At 36.3% G+C, this 26034-nt stretch overlaps 1 protein-coding gene across 1 annotated transcript in view; it reads left to right on the forward strand.

The window, feature by feature from the left end:
• Window positions 1–21996: 21996 nt before the first annotated feature.
• LOC149552653 (uncharacterized) overlaps window positions 21997–26034 on the forward strand; it is a 49188-nt gene continuing 45150 nt past the window's right edge. Inside the window, exon 1 of the mRNA XM_089788223.1 lies at window positions 21997–22394. Within this exon, the coding sequence (XP_089644349.1) occupies window positions 22119–22394 (276 nt within the window). The 5' untranslated portion in view covers window positions 21997–22118. The remainder of the gene's footprint in view (window positions 22395–26034) is intronic.

Consider the following 26034-nt stretch of genomic DNA (forward strand, 5'->3'; position numbering starts at 1 on the left):
TACAACTAACCTGGCCTTAAATCTTTTCTTACCTCCTTCCTCTTCTTTCAACCTGTAAATCCATTTATTCTGTAAAACCTTTTTACCTGCAGGCAACTTGCACAAATCCCATGTCTTATTTTCAGCAAAGAGTCCATTTCATCTTTCATTGCAGACTCCCACTGAATCTTAGTATCCACCTGCACAGCTTCATCATAACTTTCAGGTTCACCAGCATCAGTAAGTAAAATAGAATACAAAGAGGGAGAAAACCTTTGTGGAGGTCTAATTTGCCTTGTTGATCGTCTAACATTCACTGGTGTATGTGGTATTTGTTGTTGCGGTTGTTGCACATCATGAGGAATGGCTGGAACATCAGCTTTTGGAGTATCATCCAGCACTACATAATCATCTTCTTTCTTCCCATGTTGCTGCAACAGATCTTTGTACAACACTTTTTCATTGAATATGACATCCCGGCTTCTTATAATTTTATGATTTTCAAAATCCCAAAGCCTATAACCAAATTCATTAATGCCATATCCAACAAAGACACATTTCTTTGATTTAGCTTCTAGCTTGGTTCTATTTTCAGAGTCTATATGAGCAAAAGCTTCACAACCGAAGGTCTTGAGAAAAGAATAACTCACCTTCTTACCAGTCCATGCTTCCTCTGGAATACCACAGCCCAAAGGAGTAGAGGGACCTCTATTAATCAAATATACTGCAGTATTGACAGCCTCCGCCCACATGTGTAAGGGCAACCCAGCATGCAACCTCATGCTCCTTGCGCGCTCCATTATAGTCCTGTTCATGCGTTCAGCCACTCCATTTTCCTGTGGAGTCCTTGGAACAGTTTTTTGTCTACGAATACCATTAGTGGAGCAATAATCTTCAAATTCATGACTGCAATACTCACCACCATTATCAGATCTGAGACATTTTAATTTCTTACCAGTCTCATTTTCAACCAAGCATTTCCATTTCTTAAAAGTTTGAAATACATCAGATTTCTGTTTAAGGAAATAAACCCATACTTTTCTAGTTGCGTCATCAATAAATGTAACATAATAATGAGAGCCACCAAGGGAAGATACCTGAGCCGGTCCCCATACATCTGTATGCACAAGTTCTAATTTCTCCTTTTTGTTTTCCTTCCCTGTCTTTACAAAACTCACTCTCTTTTGTTTTCCATACACACAACTTTCACAGAAATCCATATTCACACATTTTAGACCTGGTAAAACTTTTCTTGAATGAAGTACTTTCATACCTTTCTCACTCATGTGCCCAAGTCTATTGTGCCACAGCGCTGTATCAGAATCCACAGCAGCTATTTGTTCTCCCTGCTCATCTGCAGTAATTGTTCCTGAATATTCATTTTTCTCTGAAACAATCAAAGTAGAAGGAACAATATGACCTGTACAAAGATATAAGGTGCCTACTTTCACACCTTTTGCTACTACAAGGGAACCTTTTGAAACCTTCCAATTTTTATCATTAAAAGTAACTACACAACCCTCATCACCGAGTTGCCCTACTGAAATTAAATTTCTACTTAATTTTGGAACATGTCTTACCTCATGTAGTAGCCAATGATTCCCATTCTGCAACTTAATCTTAATTTTTCCCTTTCCAACAATCTGACAGGGTTCATTATCCCCCAAATAAACAAGCCCAAAATCCCCTTGGACATAATCAATGAAATAACCTCTATGAGGTGTAGCATGAAAAGAAGCACCAGAATCTAAAACCCATGAATCATCAACACTCTCTAAAGACAGAAGCAAAGCATCCTCTTCGGATTTGTTACTTACCACATTTGCCTCTTTGTCTCCATCTGATTTATCTCCTTCATTTTTCTTTCGAGTCCAGCAATCTTTCTTTTTGTGCCCTGGTTTCCCACAGTACCAGCAATCATTTGGTCCTCTCGATTGAGACCTCCTCCCCTTTGACTTTCCTCTTGATTTCCCACGATTTCCAGAGTTACTTCCTCTTTCAGTCGTTCTGCCCCTGCTTTGTGCATTTAAAGCACTTCCTGATGTAGATCCACCTGAGGATTTTCTACGAGTTTCCTCACTTAAAATAACACTGATCACATCATCATACTTTAGGGTACTAGATCCAGGAACAGAATTACTCACCGCCATTACCAAGCCATTCCAGCTTTCAGGCAAAGAACACAAAATCAAGAGAGCCCTAATTTCTTCATCAAAATTGATACCCACAGAAGATAATTGACTAGTAATAGTATTAAACTCATTTAAATGATCTGCAACAGATCCACCTTCTGCCATTTTCATATTAAATAAACGCTTCATGAGAAATACCTTATTTGAAGCGGAGGGCTTTTCATACAGTGTCGCTAGGGTTTTCATCAAATCTTCTGTCGTCTTTGCTTTTGTAATATTAAATGCCACCGATGGTGCCAAGCATAACCGAATGCTTCCAAGTGCCTTTCTGTCCAAAAGATCCCATTCAGCCTCTGACATAGTTCCCTGATTCTTGGCTTTTCCTTCCAACGGCTTCCACAAATCCTTCTGATATAAATAGTCTTCCATTTGCATCTTCCATAACTGGAAGTTCTGCCCATTAAACCTATCAACCCTCAGCTTACCATCATCTGCCATTGCTCCCACTCAACCGTGAGACTCCCACTTAACTGTAAGACTTTCCTGCAGAGGATAACTGAGAAACAACTAGGCTCTGATACCACTTGTTAGGACCCATTTTCCGTTGCACCAAAAGCCATGACTGTTAGTGAACATGGAACACCACATAATTAACCACCTGTGGGCAGGGGAGCGCGTCGCATCACCCAACAAAAACTCCACAAGACTCCAACTTATACCCAACTAAGCCACAAGTCAACCTAGCAATTACAAAACTAAATTAAATCCCTTACATTAAATATAGGTCAAGCCACAACACAAATTAAATACCCATACCAAAAATTAAATGCCAAAAGTCGGCTCATAGACAACTCAGCATCCACAGGGACCAAGACCAAACCAAGTGTCAACAAAACCAAGCCTAGCACTAGTAAATTCTCGAGCATCACCAAGCTCATAGTGCAAACTGAGCACCACAGACCATGTCGAGCTCCTAGACCATGCTAAGCTCCAAGACCATGTCAAGCTCTCAGACCATGCCAAGCTCCATAAACCATGTCGAGTTCCTAGAGCGTGTTGAGTACTAACCCTTCTTCAACCGAGTAATAATAAAAGCACCCTCCAAAGCAACTAATAAGCCTCCCCCAATGAACTCCAAAGTAGTCACCAAGCGAACCAAAGATGCTCCTGCATCAGACTCGCAAGGTAAATAGAAAAGTGTGTCCCACACTTTGTTGCCCAAAGAAAGATCAACAACCATCTTCATCTTCACCAAAGGCTTCCACTCCAATAGGGACAAGAAAATGAATTTGCACATCATCCACATCTACATTATTATGTTAAACACCATAATCTCAACCATCTAATCAACATGCTCACTCCCAGGAATAAATTAAACATAATGCTTCATCAACAAACCCTCATCCATAGTAGTAACTAGTGAATCCACGCCAATAGCAACAAACTCCACATCAACAACATTATGCAGATCTACATCAACACATGCCAAACTCACAACACTGTAAGGAAACTTGGCAATAAAGAATATAACCGTTTCCACATAACCCATAATAGATCTAAAATAAACACAAAATTAAAATCCACATGCAAGAGAATAGAAAACATACCCACAAAATTGTGAGACAAGATATACCCTGGGAAACCCTCATTGAGGGAAAAAAACCCAGCCTCCAAAAGCATCCATCATCATGTATTATTCAGCAAAAATACCATTGCCATACAACCATGGAAGCCTTCATAGCCATAGCCACAATCGAGAAAACTATGTGAACAAGCATGAATCCACACATCCCATGCCATGCTTCCAACCTTCACAAATGCTCCCTTGGCTAACCTGTCAAGCCTTGTCCCGCTCGACTCTTGCCTTTTGTCTTCTCCTTGTCACTCTCTCTCTTTCTACAACAACTACCCTTGTGGCTGCTTATATAGTAGCAAGTCCCACAAAATCACTAAGTGGTATTACATAAACCATGTGCTAAAACCATGTGCTACCTAACCAACTGACCTCACATTTAATATTGGGCATTTAATTCTTTTCTCCAATATTAAATAATCACATTAAATATTTTCACAATGTTACAATACAACTCATCAAGAATATTCCATTGGAATCTTTACATGTTGCACGTCCATCTAGGCACAACATTACATAATAAAAATAAAATAATAAAATAAAAATATTATGCAATGTGTGCAACACCCATTATCTCAACAATCTCCCACTTGTTGTATACATTGCATAGGGTCAATCCGTAGCCACATAAATGAACAAGGGAACAATCCCTACCAGCACATCCACCATCATGGATCAAAATACACTAAGTGCTCCATCCTGGTACCCGCAACAAAATCAAAGTATCCAGCATCTCAAACATGAATGATCTCACCTCCTATTATGCCACTCCCACTGGACATACATAGAAGCCATCCAAAGAGAAAACCACCCAACCTGTCGCATTAGAAGATCATAAAATCCTGTACCAACTGAAATTCCAAGCACAAAAACCTGATCCAAAGGTAATCACATGTATTCGTAGTTGTCTAAAATATCCATAGCTGAAATAGCACCCATAGCAAGTGCCAAACCCATCCAACTATCCATACCTCCAAGGTATAACAAGTGAATCTTATATCACCGACATATCCAATCTATAACCTGCAATCAAAAGCCTCAAGAGCAATACTTGCCACATATTTACCAAGAAGCTCCCACTACAAAAGACAATGTCAAATCTATAACCAATCCACTCAACACATCTCAAAGAAGTGAATCCATGTAGTATCAAGGACATCCACACTACATAAACTAATATCCTGCAAGAACAACTCTCATAACAAGTCTCCAATAGTTTCCCAAATTCTCCACAACCAACAGAGGAAAGAGAAAGAAATAACCATGTCATCTCACATGACATACATGAGCACAAACTAGCGATCACAATCTCTAACCAATCTCAAATCCAATGTAAGCAAAACTGAACATCCAGGAAGATAACCAAGACTAGAGAAACCATGCAAATCATAACCTGTATCATGTCCTTCTACACACACCTCTAGATGTAAACTGTGCAAGTATGATCTCCTCCATAAAACCCCAACAAGAAGCCTCAACAACACCCAAACCATATCATATAACTCATCATGGATGTAAGCCTCTCACAAGAAGATCAAACTCAATAAACCCATTCCTAATCCAAGGAAAATGCCCAAATATAAAACCATCTCCCAAACTCAACCAGCATAACAACATATGCACATGGAGATAACCAATGCTAAACCATCTCTCAAATGAACCCTCCAGAACTAACTCATGTACCATAGCTCAAGATCCATATCCATGAAAGACAAACATAAATATAATGCAACTGAGAGAAAAAATAATGGGCTATACCTCTCAAGTAGCAAACTGCCGAGTAGACCAAGAGTGGGGAATGAGAATGCTCATCAAGATACCCAAGTCTCCAACCAAGACTCATCTAAGAAAAATCTCCTCTCAAGTCCATATTAGGTGACTGCCCCTCGGGCTTCCTGCTGAAACCATTAACTGTCCCAACAAATACTTCTCTAATCCAAGAGAAATCAACATCACCACCGTCTCTAAGTATCCATGAGCACCTATAACCAATCAATCCATGCCAACTCCAAATGCAACATAGCAATATCATGAAGTATCCAACTTATGATTAGTGTACTCAATACCAAGAAACTAAACCAAGATCAATGCCAAAGTTCCAACCATGGCCTTAGGAACATAAACATGACAACATGATCTTACCATCTCAACTAAAGAGATAACATGCTCCATATGAACACACCATAACATGTCACAACTCTAAACGCGTATCAAGAGTATACCATGACATAATAATGAAACCATCCTCATACCAAGGATAACATGCCAAATAAAAGCATAAACCACACCTTTGCCAAGAACCCTGTGAGTCCTCAAGATGCAACCATCTCCACACACCATGAAGAAAACCATCTCCACATACCATGAAGAACCATCTCCACACACCATGAAGATAACCAAGAACTTCATGAGTCCTCAAGATCTAACCATCTTCACACCATGAAGATAACAAGTGCACCATGCAAATGACAAAGACGCTTCTGCAGCAACAGGATCTAAGACAAACCTCCAACATCTGCAAACACTCAATAAATATATCAATGCCAACAACTCCCACTCAACCGTGGTACCAAGTCACCAATGGCATCATAAAATCCATCTTCTATATGAAGATCCAAATCAAACCAGGAACTAATCTTGCACTGTCACCCCATCACTGTCACAAGCTCCCACTGAACCATGTATCCAAGCTATCCATGACATATGATGAAAAACCATCCTCTAACAACTAAGAAGATATACCACCATAACCAAATCAAAAAATCCAAGCTAATGAACATCAAGGATGTACCTGTATAACCAATCATGTCATGCCAAAATCTATGACACCATGATCACATCCATGAACCGAGCATCTGGCTCTCAAAGTGTCCAACCTGTCAGCATAGTCAACCACAATCCTCTACCATGATTGTACCTGGTAACAACATCTCATCCCTTCTACATGAAGATAAAATCATGTGACTTAGGGCATAGACAACCCAAATCTAAGCAACCAATCTAAATATGCATCAATAATGAAAGATCAATGGGCAAAGACAACCCATAACCAAGCTATAAATGCAACCTGCAAGTATAGACCGCTTACAACACTGCACAACTTGTAGACCCAACAAGTCATCATGCATATCCAAACCAAACACTGATAACCATATCATCATGAGACCAATCTGAAATATGAACTGAGTATACAATGACATCAAATCTTAAATCTCCAATGCCATAAACTCACAATGTTACCATAGTCAAAATATACTTATAAATTATTTAGATCAATATATCAACAAATAAATCATGCTAAACCTACACCAAATCTAAATCAATGTGTAGAGCTCTCCAAGAGCTTTCCGTTGACTACTCGAAGTCCAAAATTTGACTCCGTATGCCCAAGTTATGCCCTAATCCGTGCTCAAAATAAATAACATCTGACTTTAGGGCTCTGAAAACTTGACAAAAATTTAAAATCACAGAACCAAACCTACACCATATTGTAGTGCTCTGAATTAGCTTTCCAACGCCTGTAAGAACTCTAAAATTCGATATTCTGAGAGAAATTTATGGTCGTTTTACTAAGACAGTCTTTTTACCATTTCCAGTACGATTTTTCATTTTTAATTTTTTCAGTGACGAAAATTCCGACGGGATTAAATTTGACGGCCATCATGGGATGAAACTTTAAAACTCTTTCATTTCCTCTGAACATGGCCAAACTAGGACATATTATATATCAAAATTTATGGAAATGTCAACCCGGATCCAATGGTGAGGTCTGTTTTTACCTAGGAGGTCATTTTTGCAAGCTACCCCCCAAAACCCTCATTTTAAATGAAACATTCAAAAAAATATTTTTGTCCAACAATTTCATATGCCCAAATATTTTAACATCCCATCATAACAGCAAATCCAAAAACCTCAGATCTGCAATAAATCATTCATATATCTTGCCCTTTTCTTTTATCCTCTCATGCATTCCCATGGATTCAATCTAGGGTTACAATAATAAAATCATAGCTCTGATACCACTTGTAAGGAAACTTGGCAATAAAGAATATAACCGTTTCCACATAACCCATAATAGATCTAAAATAAACACAAAATTAAAATCCACATGCAAGAGAATAGAAAACATACCCACAAAATTGTGAGACAAGATATACCCTGGGAAACCCTCATTGAGGGAAAAAAACCCAGCCTCCAAAAGCATCCATCATCATGTATTATTCAGCAAAAATACCATTGCCATACAACCATGGAAGCCTTCATAGCCATAGCCACAACCGAGCAAACTATGTGAACAAGCATGAATCCACACATCCCATGCCATGCTTCCAACCTTCACAAATGCTCCCTTGGCTAACCTGTCAAGCCTTGTCCCGCTCGACTCTTGCCTTTTGTCTTCTCCTTGTCACTCTCTCTCTTTCTACAACAACTACCCTTGTGGCTGCTTATATAGTAGCAAGTCCCACAAAACCACTAAGTGGTATTACATAAACCATGTGCTAAAACCATGTGCTACCTAACCAACTAACCCCACATTTAATATTGGGCATTTAATTCTTTTCCCCAATATTAAATAATCACATTAAATATTTTCACAATGTTACAATACAACTCATCAAGAATATTCCATTGGAATCTTTACATGTTGCACGTCCATCTAGGCACAACATTACATAATAAAAATAAAATAATAAAATAAAAATATTATGCAATGTGTGCAACACCCATTATCTCAACAAACACCAACGATCTCATTCCTCACAACAAGATGCTCTGCAACATACAACTCATCACCAACAACAACTAGATCATCCACGACCAAGTGCTCTGCAATCTCCATGTCAAACTCAACCAACAGATCATGAAAACCAATCTCCATCCCAGTATCAACAAGGTTAGGAATATCCTCAGCAATAGCCTCAAGTTGCTCTATAAGTTCTATATCAGACTCCACAAACTAATCAACAAAACCAAACTCTTCCACCTCAACCTTGCTATGTCATCTTCTCTCACAAAAAAGCCTCTTAACTAGCCAGATAACTCTCTTCCAAATTGGTAGACTCCAACTCCACAAACATTCACAAAATTCCTTCCTCACCCCATCCTTGACTCAATCAACCAAGCTAGCTTCAAATCGAGCAGACATCTCAGAAAACCTTCTCTCCACCACATCACAGAGATTCACAATCATCTTAGGGTCCAATCCTCTCGAAGCCATCTCCCAAGATCTTCATAAACCCTCTGTAACAAATCCTTCCCATACTCCTTGTCATAAAATCAAATTATTTGCAAGTCAGATCACAACCTGCCACCTCACATGAACAATCAGAAGCCAAATCACAAGTCTAGGACCATAGATTTGTAATCCATAAACTCTTTATGATCATGCCTCAACAAGATTAGTCTTCCATCTTTGCATCCATTGATCCATCTGCAAGCCCTCTACAATTTGTAAGTCAAAACCATGATCTGCCACCTCACAACCAAGAGATCTAGGACTCTAGAAAGAAATTCTACCGCTAGATCAAGATCTTCTCAGATCTACTTCTCCAACTCAAGTCCTGGTGCAAACTGCCTCAGCTTCAGTGATCTGTCTACACACTCAAGAACAACCTTGGCTCTGATACCATTTGACATAGTGCAAGGTAGGAGAATCCCCAAAGGAGATGTCCCAACCCCTAGCAAACAACCACATAGTGGAAATATAACAATAATGCAAGATCTAATACCAAATCACAACTCTTTATTCATAAAATAGCTATTGCATGCAATATACTCGGTTGTAAGGCTTTTTAGGTTACAACCAAACACAACAACAATTACAATAACAATTCTACAAGATCCCTCAAGATCCAATCCAAACACTAGCTAGTCCAGATCTACAACTAGATAAGAACACCAAGAAGAATTCACACTTGTACCCTCAAGTCCACCAAGCTATTCTCTAGTTCTCAAGCCGTAGCCCTAGCTCTACTTACAAAATCACAACTCCACCACAATCCTACTATAAACTACCTCACATTTAGTGCTCTGTCCACAAACTCAAGAAAACTTGCCCTTCAGCTACTCCATGCCGAACTCAAGATCCACTCTGTTTATTGATGACTAAAAGACGTCACAAGACCCCTACTTATACCCAACTAAGCCACAAGTTAGCCTAGCAATTAAAAAATTAAATTAAATCCCTTACATTAAATATAGGTCGATCCACAACACAAATTAAATACCCATACCAAAAATCTAATGCCAAAAGTCATCTCACAGACAACTTGGCACCCACAGGGACCAAGACCAAACCGAGTGTCAACAAAACCAAGCCAAGCACTAGTGAATTCCCAAGCATCACTAAGCTCATGGTGCAAAAAGAGCACCACAGACCATGCTGAGCTCTGAGACTATGCCGAGCTCTGAGACCATGCTGAGCTCCAAGACCATGCTGAGCACCAAAGACCATGTCAAGCTCCAAGACCATGCCGAGTTCCCAGACCATGTCGAGCTCCATATACCATGACGAGCTCCTAGAGTATGTCAAGCACCAACCCTTTTTCAATCAAGTACTAGTCCAAGCACCCTCCAAAGCAACTACTAAGCCTCCCCCCATGTACTCCAAATTAGTCATCAAGTAAACCAAATATGCTCCTACATTGAAATTACTCCAAAGGAAATTGCTCTTAGCAACTCATGCCCAAAACAACATCCATCCATGTTAGAGTTAATATTCCAATAGTAGTCAATAATAATTGTTGCACATGTGGCAAGCCTTGTTGAGTTGCTGGCAACACAAGTTTAGTTTAAGATTGAGTTAAAGAGTTTTAGTTAGTATTAAGTTTATGTGTGTGTTGTCAATCATGAAGTAGTTTGTTGTCAATCTAATTAGCAGTCATTTAGGAATATTGTTTTAGATTAAGCTATTGTATAAATTGGCATCTATTATTCAATAAAAAAGTTGGAAGTTCTTTCTTTCTCTGTTTTGTTTCTGTTGTTCTATTTTTCCAATATGGTACTAGAGCTATATTCCTATGAAGTTCTACCTATTAGAGAAGAAATTGTTAAGAAGATGAGGCATGAATAAGAACCACTAGATGATTATGATTTCATTGAAGAATTTGTTTTGTTTTGAAGAGACCAATGCTTTGAAAAATAGGAAATGATGTAGTAGAGGTCAGATGAATGCTCAAATAGTTTGAGGTGCAATAGGATTGGAGAAGCTATACCTTTACAAGGGTTATGAGGTATTCCGTATGGTGATGGTGTGCCCAATAGTTCAGGGAGATCTCAAAGTTTGGAAGCTTGGCATTGTTTATGAGATATTTCATGTGTGTTGAGATAATGGGTGTTGCACACATTGCATAATATTGTTATTTTATTATTTTATTTTATTATGTAATGTTGTACCTAGATGGACGTGCAACATGTAAAGATTCCATAGAATATTCTTGATGAGTTTTATTGTAACATTGTGATAATATTTGATGTAATTATTTAATATTGGGGAAAAGAATTAAATGCCCAATATTAAATGCGGGGTCAGTGGGTTAGGTAGCACATGGTTTTAGCACATGGTTTATGTAATACCACTTGGTGGTTTTGTGGGACTTGCTACTATATAAGCAGCCACAAGGGTAGTTGTTGTATAGAAAGAGAGACAAGAAGAAGACAAAAGGCAAGAGTCGAGCGGGACAAGGCTTGACAGGTTAGCCAAGGGAGCATTTGTGAAGGTTGAAAGCATGGCATGGGATGTGTGGATTCATGCTTGTTCACATAGTTTGCTTGGTTGTGGCTATGGCCATGAATGCTTCCATGGTTGTATGGCAATGGTATTTTTGCTGAATAATACATAACGATGGATGTTTTTGGAGGCTGGATTTTTCCCTCAATGAGGGTTTCCTAGGGTATATCTTGTGTCACAATTTTGTGGGTATGTTTTCTACTCTCTTGCATGTGGATTTTAATTCCGTGTTTATTTTAGATCTATTATGGATTATGTGGAAATGGTTATATTCTTTATTGCCAAGTTTTCTTACAATGTGGAGATGGTGTGTCCAATGGTGTTTCAAAGTTGGATGATAGCTACATAATTATGAGAAAGTCTTACTCCTTTATGACATATTTTCAAAGTATAATTTCTAGATAATGTTTCCTTTAGTTGTCACATTAAGTGGGCGTGTTAGAGTTAATGTTCCAATAGTAGTCAATAATAATTTTTACACATGTGGCAAGCCTTGTTGAGTTGTTGGCAACACAAGTTTAGCTTAGGATTGAGTCAAAGAGTTTTAGTTTGAATCAGGTTCTTATTGTAGATGTGTTGAGTTAAGTGTCCATATGTTTCCGTTAGTGTCAAGTTTATGTGTGTGTGTTGTCAATCATGAAGTAGTTTGTTGTCAATCTAATTAGCAGTTATTTAGGAATGTTGTCAAGTCAAGCTATTGTAAAAATTTGGCATCTATTATTCAATAAAAAAAGATGGAAGTTCTTTCTTTCTCTATTTTGTTTTACCATATTCACCATTGATACTTTCTTGAATTCCCAATATTAAAACATTAACCATCAAAGCCTATTTGCATATATCTCATTCCTTGTACAACTCAAGAAACCTTTATAGATCAAATAATTATCCCAATTATCATTATCTCTCTTAAAAATTATACATTTATCTATATTAATTAAGGAAACTCTACTCTAATGTAAAGAGTTATAGATTGCTAAGAGGAACAAAGAGAGTGTACATCTTTCAGAACATCTTCCCTAGGCCATTCCAACATTGAGTATAACAAAGGAATCAATGCATCAAATTCATCAAGAGGATACTCCATCAGGTGATATAATTCCTATTAAGGAAGGGATTGAAAATCTTTAAAGGTTAGTATACTAAAAGAATTAAATCATATGCATATGAAAGAATGGATAAACCCCAAAAGTTATCCATGAGCCCTAACACAAGTAATATCTCTTCTATGAAGGATGGATACATCAATTTTGATGATCCATAAGGTCTTGAAGAGAGGAAAATACAATGAGGAGATGGTGCTTAGTGGAGAGTTGCTCTAAATAATTAGGGCCCCAAGAAGCAGTTCCCTAGGAACTAAGCATCTAATCACAACCTCTCCTTGAGAAGGGAAATAAGTGGGAGTTAGGATTTATATTCTTGCATATGTGTGCGTGCGTGCGTGCGTGCGTGTGTGTGTGTGTGTGTGGGAATACTAACATATTACAAGTTCATAAGCCAAGAGATTAGGGAGCTTAGCCAGAAGGACAAGAAACATTACCCTCTCTTAGGCCTTGCTCAAATGAGAATGCAAACAATACAAGTTAAAACATTCTTGTTGAAAAAAAATAAAACATTCCCATAAAAAAAAAAACCTAAATAAAAACATTCCCATAAAAAAAAAACTTAAATAAAAACATTCCCATTGAAATTAACTTTGACACATGTATTACTTGAAGTACTCAATGTTACATAAGAAACAATGTGTTGTCTTGTAGCTTCAGTTATATATGTATTACGAACACAAGGCATATTGATATTTTTTCACCATTTTTTCATAATTAGAAAAAATTGAATCACTAGGAACAATATAATGAAAAAATAATAATTTTGAAATGTTATTTATAAAATGTAGACATTACAAACTATAGAAAAAAGATGAAAAAATCATCTTTCCATTTCATAAATTAATAAATAGGAGTCCACTTGAAAACATTAGTTCATGTCGCAAGGACATAAAATTGATAATTGATTAAAGGAACAAATAAATAAAAGTATAATAATGATTTTAATAAGACTCCTTTACATGAATAAATTAGGAATTGAATTGAGTAGCTAAAATGGCATAAAAAAAAAGTGAACTAGCTTGACTTTATTTTTGAACATTCATTTTTTGTAGTAAAGGACACGTTGAAACAAAATTGTTGTTATATGGATCCTAATCAGACTTAGAGATTTATTTGGCATGATTTTCTCCCCATATTATTTCTACAAGGGCTTGAGCACAACACCCCCAAGATGGGGTCAAGGGGCAACACTCCTGCAGGGTCCTGGGGCAATGCCCTAGGTGTGTTCCTTGTCGTAGTACAGGGTGGGGTTGAGGGGCAACACCCCTGCAAGGGTTTTCGGGTGCAACACCCCCAAAGCCAAAAATGCCCTTATATTGTAAAAGGCGTTAGTTGTTATTTTTCCTATTGGACGACTTATTCTAGCCCTAATTTTGTAAGTGACAAAAGCTTGTATAAAAAGGCTTAAGGTTAGGGATTTCATAATGTAATGGTGATATTGTAGCTTCTTGCGGTGGTATTGAGCTATAAGGGATTACAAATTGTAATCAGGTTGTAATCATTGGATAATAATAATATTAGACTTGTTGTTGGTGGACGTAGCCCATGGATTGGGTGAAACACATTAAATCTTGGTGTCTTGTGCTCTTTTTTATACAATCTACTATTTTTGGGTATTGGTTATATTTGCATGTAACTATTATTTTTGTATAAGGTTAATCCTAACAAGTGGTATCAGAGTTAGATGGTCATTGTTTTTTTTAGCCAGACCGTCATCATATTTTTTAGCAGGAAGGTCTCATGGTTGAGTGGGAGCGATGGTAGACAAGGGTAAGTTGAGGGTTGACAAGTTTAATGGGTAAAACTTTTAGTTATGGAAAATGCAAATGGAGGATTGTCTTTATCCGAATGATTTATGAAGCCATTGGAAGGAAAAATCAAGAATCAGGGATCTATGACAAATGACAACTGAGATCTTTCAGACAGAAAGGCACTTGGAAGCATTCAATTATGCTTGACACCATTGGTGGCATTTAATATTACAAAAGAAAATACAATAGAAGAGTTAATGCAAACCTAGGAAAAACTGTATGAAAGCCCTCTGCTTCAAACAAGGTATTTCTCATTAAGCATTTATTTAATATGAACATGACAAAAGGTGGATCTATTGTGGATCATTTAAATGAGTTTAATATATTACTAGTTAGTTATCTTCTATGGGTATCAATTTTGATGAAGAAATTAGGGCTCTCTTGATTTTGTGTTCTTTGCCTAAAAACTGGAATGACTTGGTAATGGTTGTGAGTAATTTTGTTTTTGAATCTAGTACCCTAAAATATGATGATATGATTGGTGTTATTTTGAGTGAGCAAACCTGTAGGAAAACCTCAGGTGGATCTACATTAGGAAGTGTTTTGAATGCACAAAGCAGAGGTAGAAGGAATGAATGAGGAAATAATTATGAAAATAGTGGGAATCAAGAGGAAAGTCAAAGGGGAAGAGGTCTCAATCTAGAGAACCGAAAGATTGTTGGTTTTGTGGGAAATCAAGGCATAAGAAGAAAGATTGTTGGACTCAAAAGAACAATGAAGGAGATAAACCAGAAGGGAACAAGGAGGCAAATGTGGTAAGTAACAAATTCGAAAAGGATGCTTTGCTTCTATCTTTAAACAGTTTTGATGATTCATGGGTTTTAGATTCTGGTGCTTCATTTCATGCTACACCACATAGAGGTTATTTCATTGATTATGTCCAAGGGGATTTTGAGCTTGTTTATTTGAGGGATAATGAACCCTATCAGATTGTTGGAAAGGGAAAAATTAAGATTAAGTCACAAAATGAGAATCATTGGTTACTACATAAGGTAAGACATGTTCCAAGGCTGAGTAGGAATTTAATTTCAGCAGGGCAACTCAGTGATGAGGGTTGCGTAGTTACTTTTAATAATAAAAATTTGAAGGTTTCGAAAGGTTCTGTTGTAGTAGAAAACGGTGTGAAATTAGGCACCTTATATCTTCGTTCCTTCTACTTTGATTGTTTCAGAGAAAAATGAATATTCAGGAACAATTGTCGTAGTTGAGTAGGGAGAACAAATAGTTTCTATAGATACAACATTGTGGTACAATAGACTTGGGCATATGAGTGAGAAAGGTATGAAAGTACTTCATCCAAAGCAAGTTTTACCAGGTCTAAAATGTGTCGATATGGATTTCTGTGAAAGTTGTGCATATGTAAAACAAAAGAAAGTGAGTTTTGTGAAGACTAGGAAGGAAAATAAAAGTGAGAAGTTAGAGCTTGTGCATACAGATGTATGGGAACCAGCTCAGGTATTTTCCCTTGGTGGCTTTCATTATTATGTTACATTTATTGATGATGCAACTAGAAAATTATGGGTTTATTTCCTTAGATAGAAATCTGATGTATTTCAAACTTTTAAGAAATGGAAATGCTTGGTTTAAAATAAGACTAGAAAGAAATTTAAATGTCTGAGATTTGATAATGGCGGTGAGTATTGCAATCATTAATTTGAAGATTATTTCTCCACTAATGGTATATTCGTAGATAGAAAACTATTCCAAAGACACCATGAGAAAATGGAGTGGCTGAATGCATGAACATGACTATAATAGAGTGTACAAGAAGCATGACATTGCATGCATGGTTGCCCTTAAACATGTGGGTGGAGGCTGTTAATACTCCTGTATATTTGATTAATAGAAGTCCCTCTACTCTTTTGGGTTGTGGTATTCCAAAGGAAGCATGGACTAGTAAGAAGGTGAGTTTTTTTTCTTAGAACCTTTGGTTGTGAAGCATTTTCTCATATAGATTCTGAAAATAGAATCAAGTTGGAAGCTATGTCAAAGAAATGTGTATTTGTTGGATATGACATTATTGAATTTGGTTATACGCTTTGAGATTTTAAAAATCGTAAAATTTTAAGAAGCAAGGATGTCATATTCAATAAGAAAGTGTTGTACAAAGATATGTTGCAATAACATTAAAATAAAGAAAATGATTATGTAGTGCTGGATGATACTCCAAAAGTTGATGTTCCAGCAATTCCTCATGGTGTCCAACAACCACAACAACAAATACCACACAGGCCAATGAATGTTAGACGGTCAACATGGATAAGTAGACCTTCAGAAAGATTTTCTCCTTTCTTGTATTCTATTTTACTTACTGATGCTGGTGAACCTAAATGTTATGATGAAACTGTGCAGGTGGATACAAATATTCAGCGGGAGTCTGTAATGAAAGAAGAAATAGACTCTTTGTTGAAAACTAAGACATGGGATTTATGCAAGTTGTTTGCAGGTAAAAATACTTTACAAAATAAATAGGTTTAAAGGTTAAAAGAAGAGGATGGAGGTAAGAAAAGATTTAAAGCTAGGTTAGTTTTAAAATGATTTTGCACAGAAAAAGGGCATTGATTTTGATGAGATATTTTCTCCTATTGTTAAATTACTTCTATTCGCACTGTTTTAAGTATTGTGGCTACTGGAGATTTGTATGTGGAGTAGCTTGATGTTAAAACAACCTTCCTTCATGGTGATTTGGATGAAGAGATATATATGACTTAGCTACAGAGATTTGAGGTCAAAGGTAAAGAAAACTTAGTGTGCAAATTGAAGAAAAGTTTATATGGCTTAAAGCAAGCACCTCGGTAATAGTATCTGAAATTTGATAGTTTTATGCATGAGCACAGATATAATAGGTGTCATTCAAATTATTGTGTTTATTTTAAGAGGATGGATGATGACAACTACATTATTTTATGTTTATATGTTGATGATATGCTTATAGTTGTGTGCTAAAATGTTGTCACACTTCTATGAATCATTACATGTAAGAAAACTCAAGAATGAGCCCTCACAAATCGATCCATAGCTCTCTACTCATAGAGTGCAAGGGTTTGCAATGGAGGCCCTCAGTTTGACATATTTTTGTGTCCATGCAAGTACACCATGAGATGAGAGATTCAAAGAGGAAAAGCAAGAATGCTAGTCTCCATGATCTTCAAATATGCATAAAATTAAGATCTAATCTATGAAAGAAAAATCTAATTTATAAATGCAAAATCTAAGCTAAAAGCCCATGATGGGTGCAAGAGAGAAAAAGACAAGAAAATAGAAGTTCTCCACAAAAAGCTTTTGTATTCAAACTCCTTCAAAAATTGGTCTTCAAACCTGCAGCATAACGATAGCATAATCATGGGTGTCTAACATGAGGAGAGGGCTCTCCCTTATAAAGGAAATTATGGAGGTGAGAGGCTTCTCACAACGAATATGGGATAATAGAGCTTGATCCATGTGAGACAAAATTCCACCAATGAGAAAAGAGGAGTGGTTGAGAAGAAAGTGGTGATCCATGTGAGACGAGATTCCACCAATTAGAAAAGAGGAGTGGTTGAGGAGAAAGTGGAAAGATAAATCCCACTTAGATCACATCTTTAAGTGTAGAGAAATTAAATAAAAAGAATTTATTTTATTTCCTTTTTTCATCAAAAGAGATATTTAAGTGGGATTTTTATTTAATTAAAAGGGAGCAAGTTCTTTTTAATTAAATAGAAGATATTTAATTAAATTAAAAGAGAGGTTTTTCTCTTAATTAATTAAATGTGGATGAACTGTTTAATTAAAAGAGAGGTTTTCTTTTAATTAAATGGGGATTTTATTTTATTTAATTAAAAGAGAAGATTTTCTTTTAATTAAATAAGACTTGGAATAAAATGATCAATCTTAGAAATGAAATAAATCGAATTTGATCAAAGAAATTGATTTGAATTGATTTAATAAAATATTACAAACCACTGATTCAGAAAATTTGATAAATTGAATAATGGGGGCCCATAGTCTAGGCGACCATTTTTGGGTGCATACAATAGCTAGGTCTAACATGGATCACATTAAGGAGTTAAAGGAACAATTAACACATTCATTTGCTATAAAAGATTTGGGGGCAAAAAAATAAATATTTGGTATGAAAATTTGTAGAGATAGGAAGAACGAGAAATTGACATTATCTTAGGTTAATTATATTGAGAAAGTGTTGCAATGTTTCTCTATGGAGAATGCTAAAGCTATCAACACACCTTTACTTGGTTATTTGAAGTTGACTAAAGAGATGTGTCCCAAGATAGAAGATGAGGAGGATAGGATGTCTAAGGTACCTTATGCCTCAGCTATAGGAAGTTTGATGTATGCTATGGTATGTACTAGGCCAGATATTGCACATGTAGTGGGAGTTGTTAGTAGGTATATGAGTCATCCAAGAATTGAGCATTGGAATGCAGTTAAATGGATCCTCAGATATTTGAGAGAAACATCTAGTAAGTGTTTACACTTTGGGGGCTCTACTACTGATTTACAGGGCTATGTTGATTTAGATTTTTTAGGGGATATCGATACCAGGCAGAGTACTATAGGTTATGTATTTATTGTTGGTGGGGTAGCCATGAGCTGGTTTTTTAAGTTACAAAAGGTTAATGCTTTATTGACTACAGAGGTAGAGTATGTTGCTGCTACAGAGGTAACTAAAGAAATGATATGGCTTCAGTTCTTCTTGGAAGAATTGGGACACCCTCAGAAGGATAATTATTTGTTTACAGATAGTCAAAGTGTCATTCATCTTGCAAAGAATTCAACTCTGAATTCAAAGACAAAACACATACAGTTGTGGTACCATTTTATTCGGTCAATTTTGGATGATGGACAGTTAAAGCTAGAGAAGATACATACAAATGACAATCTAATGGATATGTTTACAAAGGTAGTGATAAGGGAGAAGCTGAATTCCTCTTCAGCTTCGATTGGTCTTCTCGACTGAACAAAATAAAAGAACAACATAGTCTAGGGCGGTTTGATATATTCCAGTGGGAGCTATAGGTTTAGTAGTGCTATGATCAATCTCCAAGTGGGTGGTCATTGTTGTGGAGTTTGATCAGTATCCAATTAAGAGATTGTTGTGATATGGATCCTAATCAGACTCGGAGGTTTATTCAGCATGGTTTTCTCCCCATATTATTTCTATAGGGGTTTGGGGGTAACACCCCCAAGATGAGGTCAAGGGGCAATGCCCTAGGTGTGTTCCCTGTTGCAGTACAAGGTGGGGTCGAGGGGCAATGCCCTTGCAGTGCTTTTTGGGGGTAGCATCCCCGAAGCCAAAAATGCCCTTATATTGTAAAAGGCGTCAGCTGCTATTTTTCCTATTGGACAACTTATTCTAGCCCTAATTTTGTAAGTGACAAAAACTTGTATAAAAAGGCTTAGGGTTAGGAATTTCATAATGTAATGGTGATATTGTAGCTTCTTGCGATAGTATTGAGCTATAAGGGATTACAAATTGTAATCACTAGATAATAATAATATTGGACTTGTTGTTAGTGGACGTAGCCTAGGGATTGGGTGAATCACATTAAATCTTGGTGTCTTGTGTTCTCTTTTATTTGATCTACTATTTTTTGGTATTGGTTATATTTGCATGTAATTGTTATTTCTGTCTAAGATTAATCCTAACAAAAACAACACTTTATTTTTCAAATGTGTTGCATACTATGTTATCCATGAATAACATGAGAACAACTTGAATGAGGGCTATCTATATTAATTGTTTGATGAAGCAAGACTCCACACAACTATTGGCTTTATTATAAAAACATATAATAAGAAGTCGACATAGATGAGTTGGTGTGAGGTTGTGGGTAGTTCTCCATAGCCTCAACTTTGACTCTCTAGGCAAGACATCTTATAAATGAGACAACTATTCTCTTCCTAACTCCACATTACCAAAAATATGTAAGTGTAATCGCTAAGGTAGAAGACACCCCATGTACTTTAAAAAGGACTAACATAAAATAAAATAAAAACCACATGAAAATGATTGAAGTTTGTGATTTGTGTCTAGGATGTCATTAAAATATCTGCCTTCAATTATTCATTCAGGCCACTTTTGGTTGCAAGAATAAGAAAATCTATATACCCGCATTCGCCAATTTGTTGTTTGTTTGCAAAATACAAAATTGGAATTAGAATTTGCCTATCCTAATTTGAACCCAAAATGAGCATAGCAGAATTCCTTAAAAAAGCTAGAATAAGAATAGCTTATTCTTATTCCAGTTTTTAATAAACCCAATTTGATGGGTTGCCAGGTCCATCACTTTTCCATTTGATTGTATTTTGCCCTTCAAATGTATTTTTTAACTATTTTCTTCGTTCATCATAAAATATAAACTAGTTCAAAATTATTTAACACTTAATATGTATTTTTTTTTAAATGACAAAAATGACTAATATCAGATTTGATATCTTTTCTAAACTTTCATAAAACTATCTTTACAAATAAATCTTGTGTTTAGTCTTATTTTTTAAAACTATGTTGAAAGATCATTTAAATATCATATTAATGATCTCAACTTATTTGTATTTTTTATTTTCTTTAATATATTTAAAAATTAAATGATTTTAGTTTTGATTTTATACTCATTAAAATAATTTGATTTAATTTAGAATTAAACTTATAATATACAATATAATATGTCCTTTGAATTTTGATGAATTTCAAACGTTGTGGTATGTTCACTTATAAAGTCAATTTTAAAAATAAAATAAAAGCTAATTAAAATAATTTGGATTTAAAAATAAAAAATAAAAAATCAATTTTTATAAATAAAACATCTATTTTATTTTAAATACTACCAAACTAAAAAAATAATTTAATTATTAAAATTTTAAAACAAAACTTATACGAATTCCTATTTCAATTGTTGTAACCAAACATAGAATATACACATTTTGAATCCTCTTCCAAGTCAACCAAACATGTCCAAATGATATTTTAGAACTTATTTTAAGAATGCATGAGCTTATTCCAACATAGAATACAACATTTGACAATTCTTGCAGCCAAACAGATAGTGTGGCAGCCTCAGAGGACCTCTGAAATAAAGTACAATAGGGGAGAGAACCCAATACTTGAACGCGTTCCAATGGTTGTGACAGTAGTTGTTAACTTAATACCCACACTTGTTGATTTAATATCCAACATTTTTGACAAGATTGTACCGATAGATGTGACTTTAAAGTTGTTCTTGTTAATGACGATTACTCATAAGTGAATGAAAAGTGTCATTTTTCTCAAAAAAAACAATCAATAGTGTGATGCCATATTAGCTGCACAAGTATGGGGGTCTCCAATGCACTATAATTGGTCTTACTTTTTTTTTGAGCTATTTTGAACATTTTGACAAAAAGCATGTTGATGTGGCATATATTTGATGATGTGGCTTTGAAACTTTAGTTATAAGTAAGGGACTTGTCAAGTAAGCTACTATCAAAAAATGAGAATGATTTGAAATTTTCACATAAGATTTTGAGAAACATGAAGTTAGGGTGCACAACTAGTGAGTCCTCTCCCCTATAGTTTTGTAGAGGCCAGTAGAAATTGAACTTTGTAAGGAGGAAGAACAAGGATAACCTTTTGTAGCCACGTATAAATTGCACGTAAAACTTTGTAAGGGAAAAGAACAAGGTTTAAGCCACAGATGCAGTGCCTTCATTCAACCCTTAGAGGTGCAAATTCCTACTGGAACAATTAAAAAGAAAATGGCTATGGTGCGAGGAGCGAGACTGGCAGGAGGTTTGGGTTCTAGATTGTGGCAAACAAGAGGCAACCATGCAGCCATTTCAGAATCCTTATCAAGGACAATCGATGCCACATTTGAAAGTCACGCTTCCGAGGATCAGGGAACCTTCGGATTCGCCATAAGCCCATGGGGTTCCGTAGCAATGCATGAGGAGGAATGCGAGTACCAGGATTTAGCTGTGGAAGGACTTGCTTCAGCGCCTTCAATGCAACTTATGGCAGTTCCCAAGAGAAAGGTCACTTTTATGCCAAATACATTATGCACTTCGTAGTTTGCTTCACGAAACAACACACACATTCTTGTGGGTTTATGTGTACACTCCCAAACGTAAAGATGGTCTAAATCTGCTATACAATGTTTATCAAATTTCTTTACAATTCATCGATATAGACCGTGGATACATAGAGGTTGTTTTTTGGGTCCTGGCCAAGTTAGATGCCAGTTTTGCTGTCAATATGAAACCCTTGTAGAATTTGGGAAATCGAAGTTGTTTCTGAAAATTGTTTTTCCCTTTACAAGCTCACAAGGGAATTTGTTGCCACTTAGCTTATAGCTATTCAAAACCTTCCCTTTCGAGCCCTGGACGAGATTTGTCTCTACTTACCCTCTTTACAGTGCAAAATTTTTCCTTTAACGCCCGTAAGGGAATTTCTTTCCATGTGCCTTCAATATTATTCAAATTTTGTTCTTGTGGGTTTTTAACTTCATGAGCAAACTTGGGTTAAGTGTGACCTCCCCCATCCTACTCCGACCAGAGTGAAAAATTCAAACTTGCAGAAAGGGTGCTCGTTTTAGGCATTTCTTGCGACAAAATAGCTTTTTGCTTCGGGAATGGCAGTGAATTTTTGAATGTTTTACGTGTTTTCTACCTGTAACGTTTTTCGTATTTGTAGCATATCAATTGTACACAGAGCTACGAATGAGGGGAAATGAAAACCATATATGCATGAGCCTGGAATAATGCTACTACTACCTAGGCAGTAACAAGAAGTGTAAATCCCAGAACAAAGAAATCCGAAAAATTGAAAGGGAAGTGTTACCGGCACGGAATTATAATATCTCCTTTCTGAAATAGGATTTATTAATAAATAATAATGACATTAAAACATAAAATTAAAATTAAATAATTAAATATGATATAATATAATTATAATTAATTGAGTTTAATGAAGGTCAAGAGGCGTGCGATGAAGAATTGTGACTCCTTCAATATAAGATATAAAATAGAGAAGAGTTCTTTTCAAAAGGGATATATGGAGGAAGGAAGAAAGAAGGGAGCAAAATAAATTAAAGAAACATTAATGGAAGAAGAAAGGAATGGGAAGAAGATAAGGGCGTGACTCTTTCAAAGGGGCAGCAATGCTTAAGAGTTATGACCCTTTCTTAGGCTGGTAATTGTGCAAGGTTCTGACCATTATAAAGAGGTGCGACTTTCCCTTGCATTGGAGGATATAAAGGGGAGAGAATTTCATTTGAGGAGGTGATCCAATGGAGATCAATTTGGAGAATAATATATTATTTTCAAAAGACAACAGTTAGAAACGCTGACTCAAGCCTTCCACCAATAAAGTATAAAGGAGGATTCATTCCAAGCAATGAAGGGGACTGATCAATCATCAATCACCCAGACCTCAAGGCATCAATCAAGGAAGATCAAACCGCTGAGCAATATTACTCATCGCCAAGAGCAGCGATCAGCATCCAATGAGAGAAAGTTAGCAGACTTGATATTATGATGTGCATGAACAGGATTTAGGGCATTCCAAAAAGGGGACATAGTAGAACTAAAAGATCTTTCATTTACACTAAACAAATGCAGATCAAATAGTCTTTCATTTTCAACATCCTTATTAGGTTATTTCAGAGCGAAGAACCACCTTTTTACATCTATTGAGGTATTCTTGTCTGTCACATTCCTGTTGCTTTTCCCTTAGTGCAATAATTAAATACATAATTAACATTGCCAATGTATGTGTAATGTCCCCTTTTTGGGACTTCCCTAAATCTTGCCTTTCAGTCTGCTTTTGCAATATTGACAGATCTGACTTGATGTTGATTCCCTCTTAGATGTTGATCAGTGCTCTTTGGATGAGCACTCATGCTGATTTATGAACCAATCCCCTTCTTAAGAGTATTGATCTGCTTCTCTTTCTGCCCTTCCTCCATCACGGTCTTCTTATACCTTTGTACATCTTTAAAGAAAGTGACTCTTTGGTAGTGGCTGCCCCCTTTTGATTGGCTTCAACCTTATTAACCATGCCCCTTCAAGTTTGATATTTAGTGACATACTTGCAAGACCAAGCACCACATTAATCATTTCTTAATTCACCGCTTGATATTGTAATTGCTGAGTTTGTTAATAACAAGCATCTAATCTATCATTGATAACCTTACATAATTATTCAACCATTTCAAGCAATCACATAACTTCATATCGATGGAGTTTGAGAATTTGCCACCCTAAAGAACTCAATAAAACAAAATTCACTATATAAAAGCTTTGAGCAAGATGATTAGGTTTGAAGTGAAGGTTTACCCACCTAGGTGTAGTGAAGCCTGAAGTGTAGGGGAATTTGTATTATTCCCGTTCATTGGCCAGAACTGATTGAGAAATCCTATTTGAGAATCGACAAAGCTCTTGGATTTCCAATCTATGGTTTTGGGAACCAACAGATTGTATCCATAAACCTTCGGAGGAACAAAATAAGTCTTCGAATTCCCATCAGCCAGACCCAATAATTCATATACTTCACTTATTCTGGTCGACCCTCTAGCTGCTTCTTTTTACTTTCCCCATTACCTGATGTTTAATGTTCGGTGGGGTTTGATCGCGGATGCGGATTACTTTCCTTTGGTAATTCGATGAGTTGAATAGACTTTTTAACCTCCTTTATTATTTTATTCGTCCCTTAACCCTGCGATAGAAAATTAGTTCTGATGAAATATGTATGCTGACATTTACATATCTATCGGTTTGCTTTATTTGCGGCAATGAATCAAGGAGAAAAGAACCAGTTCAGCAGTTATATAATAATCACATTCTGTAAGAGGAATTGTCATTTCTATATTTGCTTGTTGCCATGGTGTTTGCAGTACACAGAAACTGCAAGTGCCACCTCATGCTTGATTGCTGGGTGGAAATATTAAAGGTGGAATGTCAAAACCTCTAGTCTGGACTGTGTGGCTTCACATCACCCCTGGGAAGAAGATTGGATGGAGCATACACGCAGAGGTTGACCAAGTATTCAGAATATGTAGGTGTTTCTTGGAACCTCTTGAATATTTGATTTATATGGCCCTACAGTTACACAGCAGAATGTTTTTCCACTGGGCATTGCTCAGTAGCTGCTAACTTGTCTTCATGAAGGCAAATGTTAAAAGCAAGAAACACGTTGGTTGTTATCAAGAACTTGCCAGAGCATAGAAGTGTTGTTATTAGCAGCAAAAACAGAGGAGATACTTTACTAACTGGTTCTGATACGAAAGCCAGCTGCAACAACATTGCTACCGTGATAACTCTTCTACCATAAGCAGTGTATGGTTTACATTGCAGCAATCTCTATCGATTCGATGCCTTCCTTGCATCCCTAAGTAGTTTCGTATATAGCCTGCTGCACTTCTCATGCTTTTCATACAAAGCTGGTTAGGGAGATGTACGATATTTTGAATTGTAATGAAGTGTTCATGTAAAACAAGTTGCTTTCTTACATTCGTGTTTGGCTTTGATACCATGTTAAAGGTATAGGATCACTGCAAATGTAATAACACTGCCATTGTTTCTGTATTTCCCAATTGCAGATTTAAATGTATATAAATATGAGTAGAGGAGACATGTCTCTATGGTAATTTGTAAGTTAATAACCATTTGGACAATG

This window comes from Cupressus sempervirens, chromosome 6 (genome assembly GCF_028749045.1).
Source record: "Cupressus sempervirens isolate cs-2001-9-10 chromosome 6, ASM2874904v1, whole genome shotgun sequence".
Classification (NCBI taxonomy): Eukaryota; Viridiplantae; Streptophyta; class Pinopsida; order Cupressales; family Cupressaceae; genus Cupressus; species Cupressus sempervirens.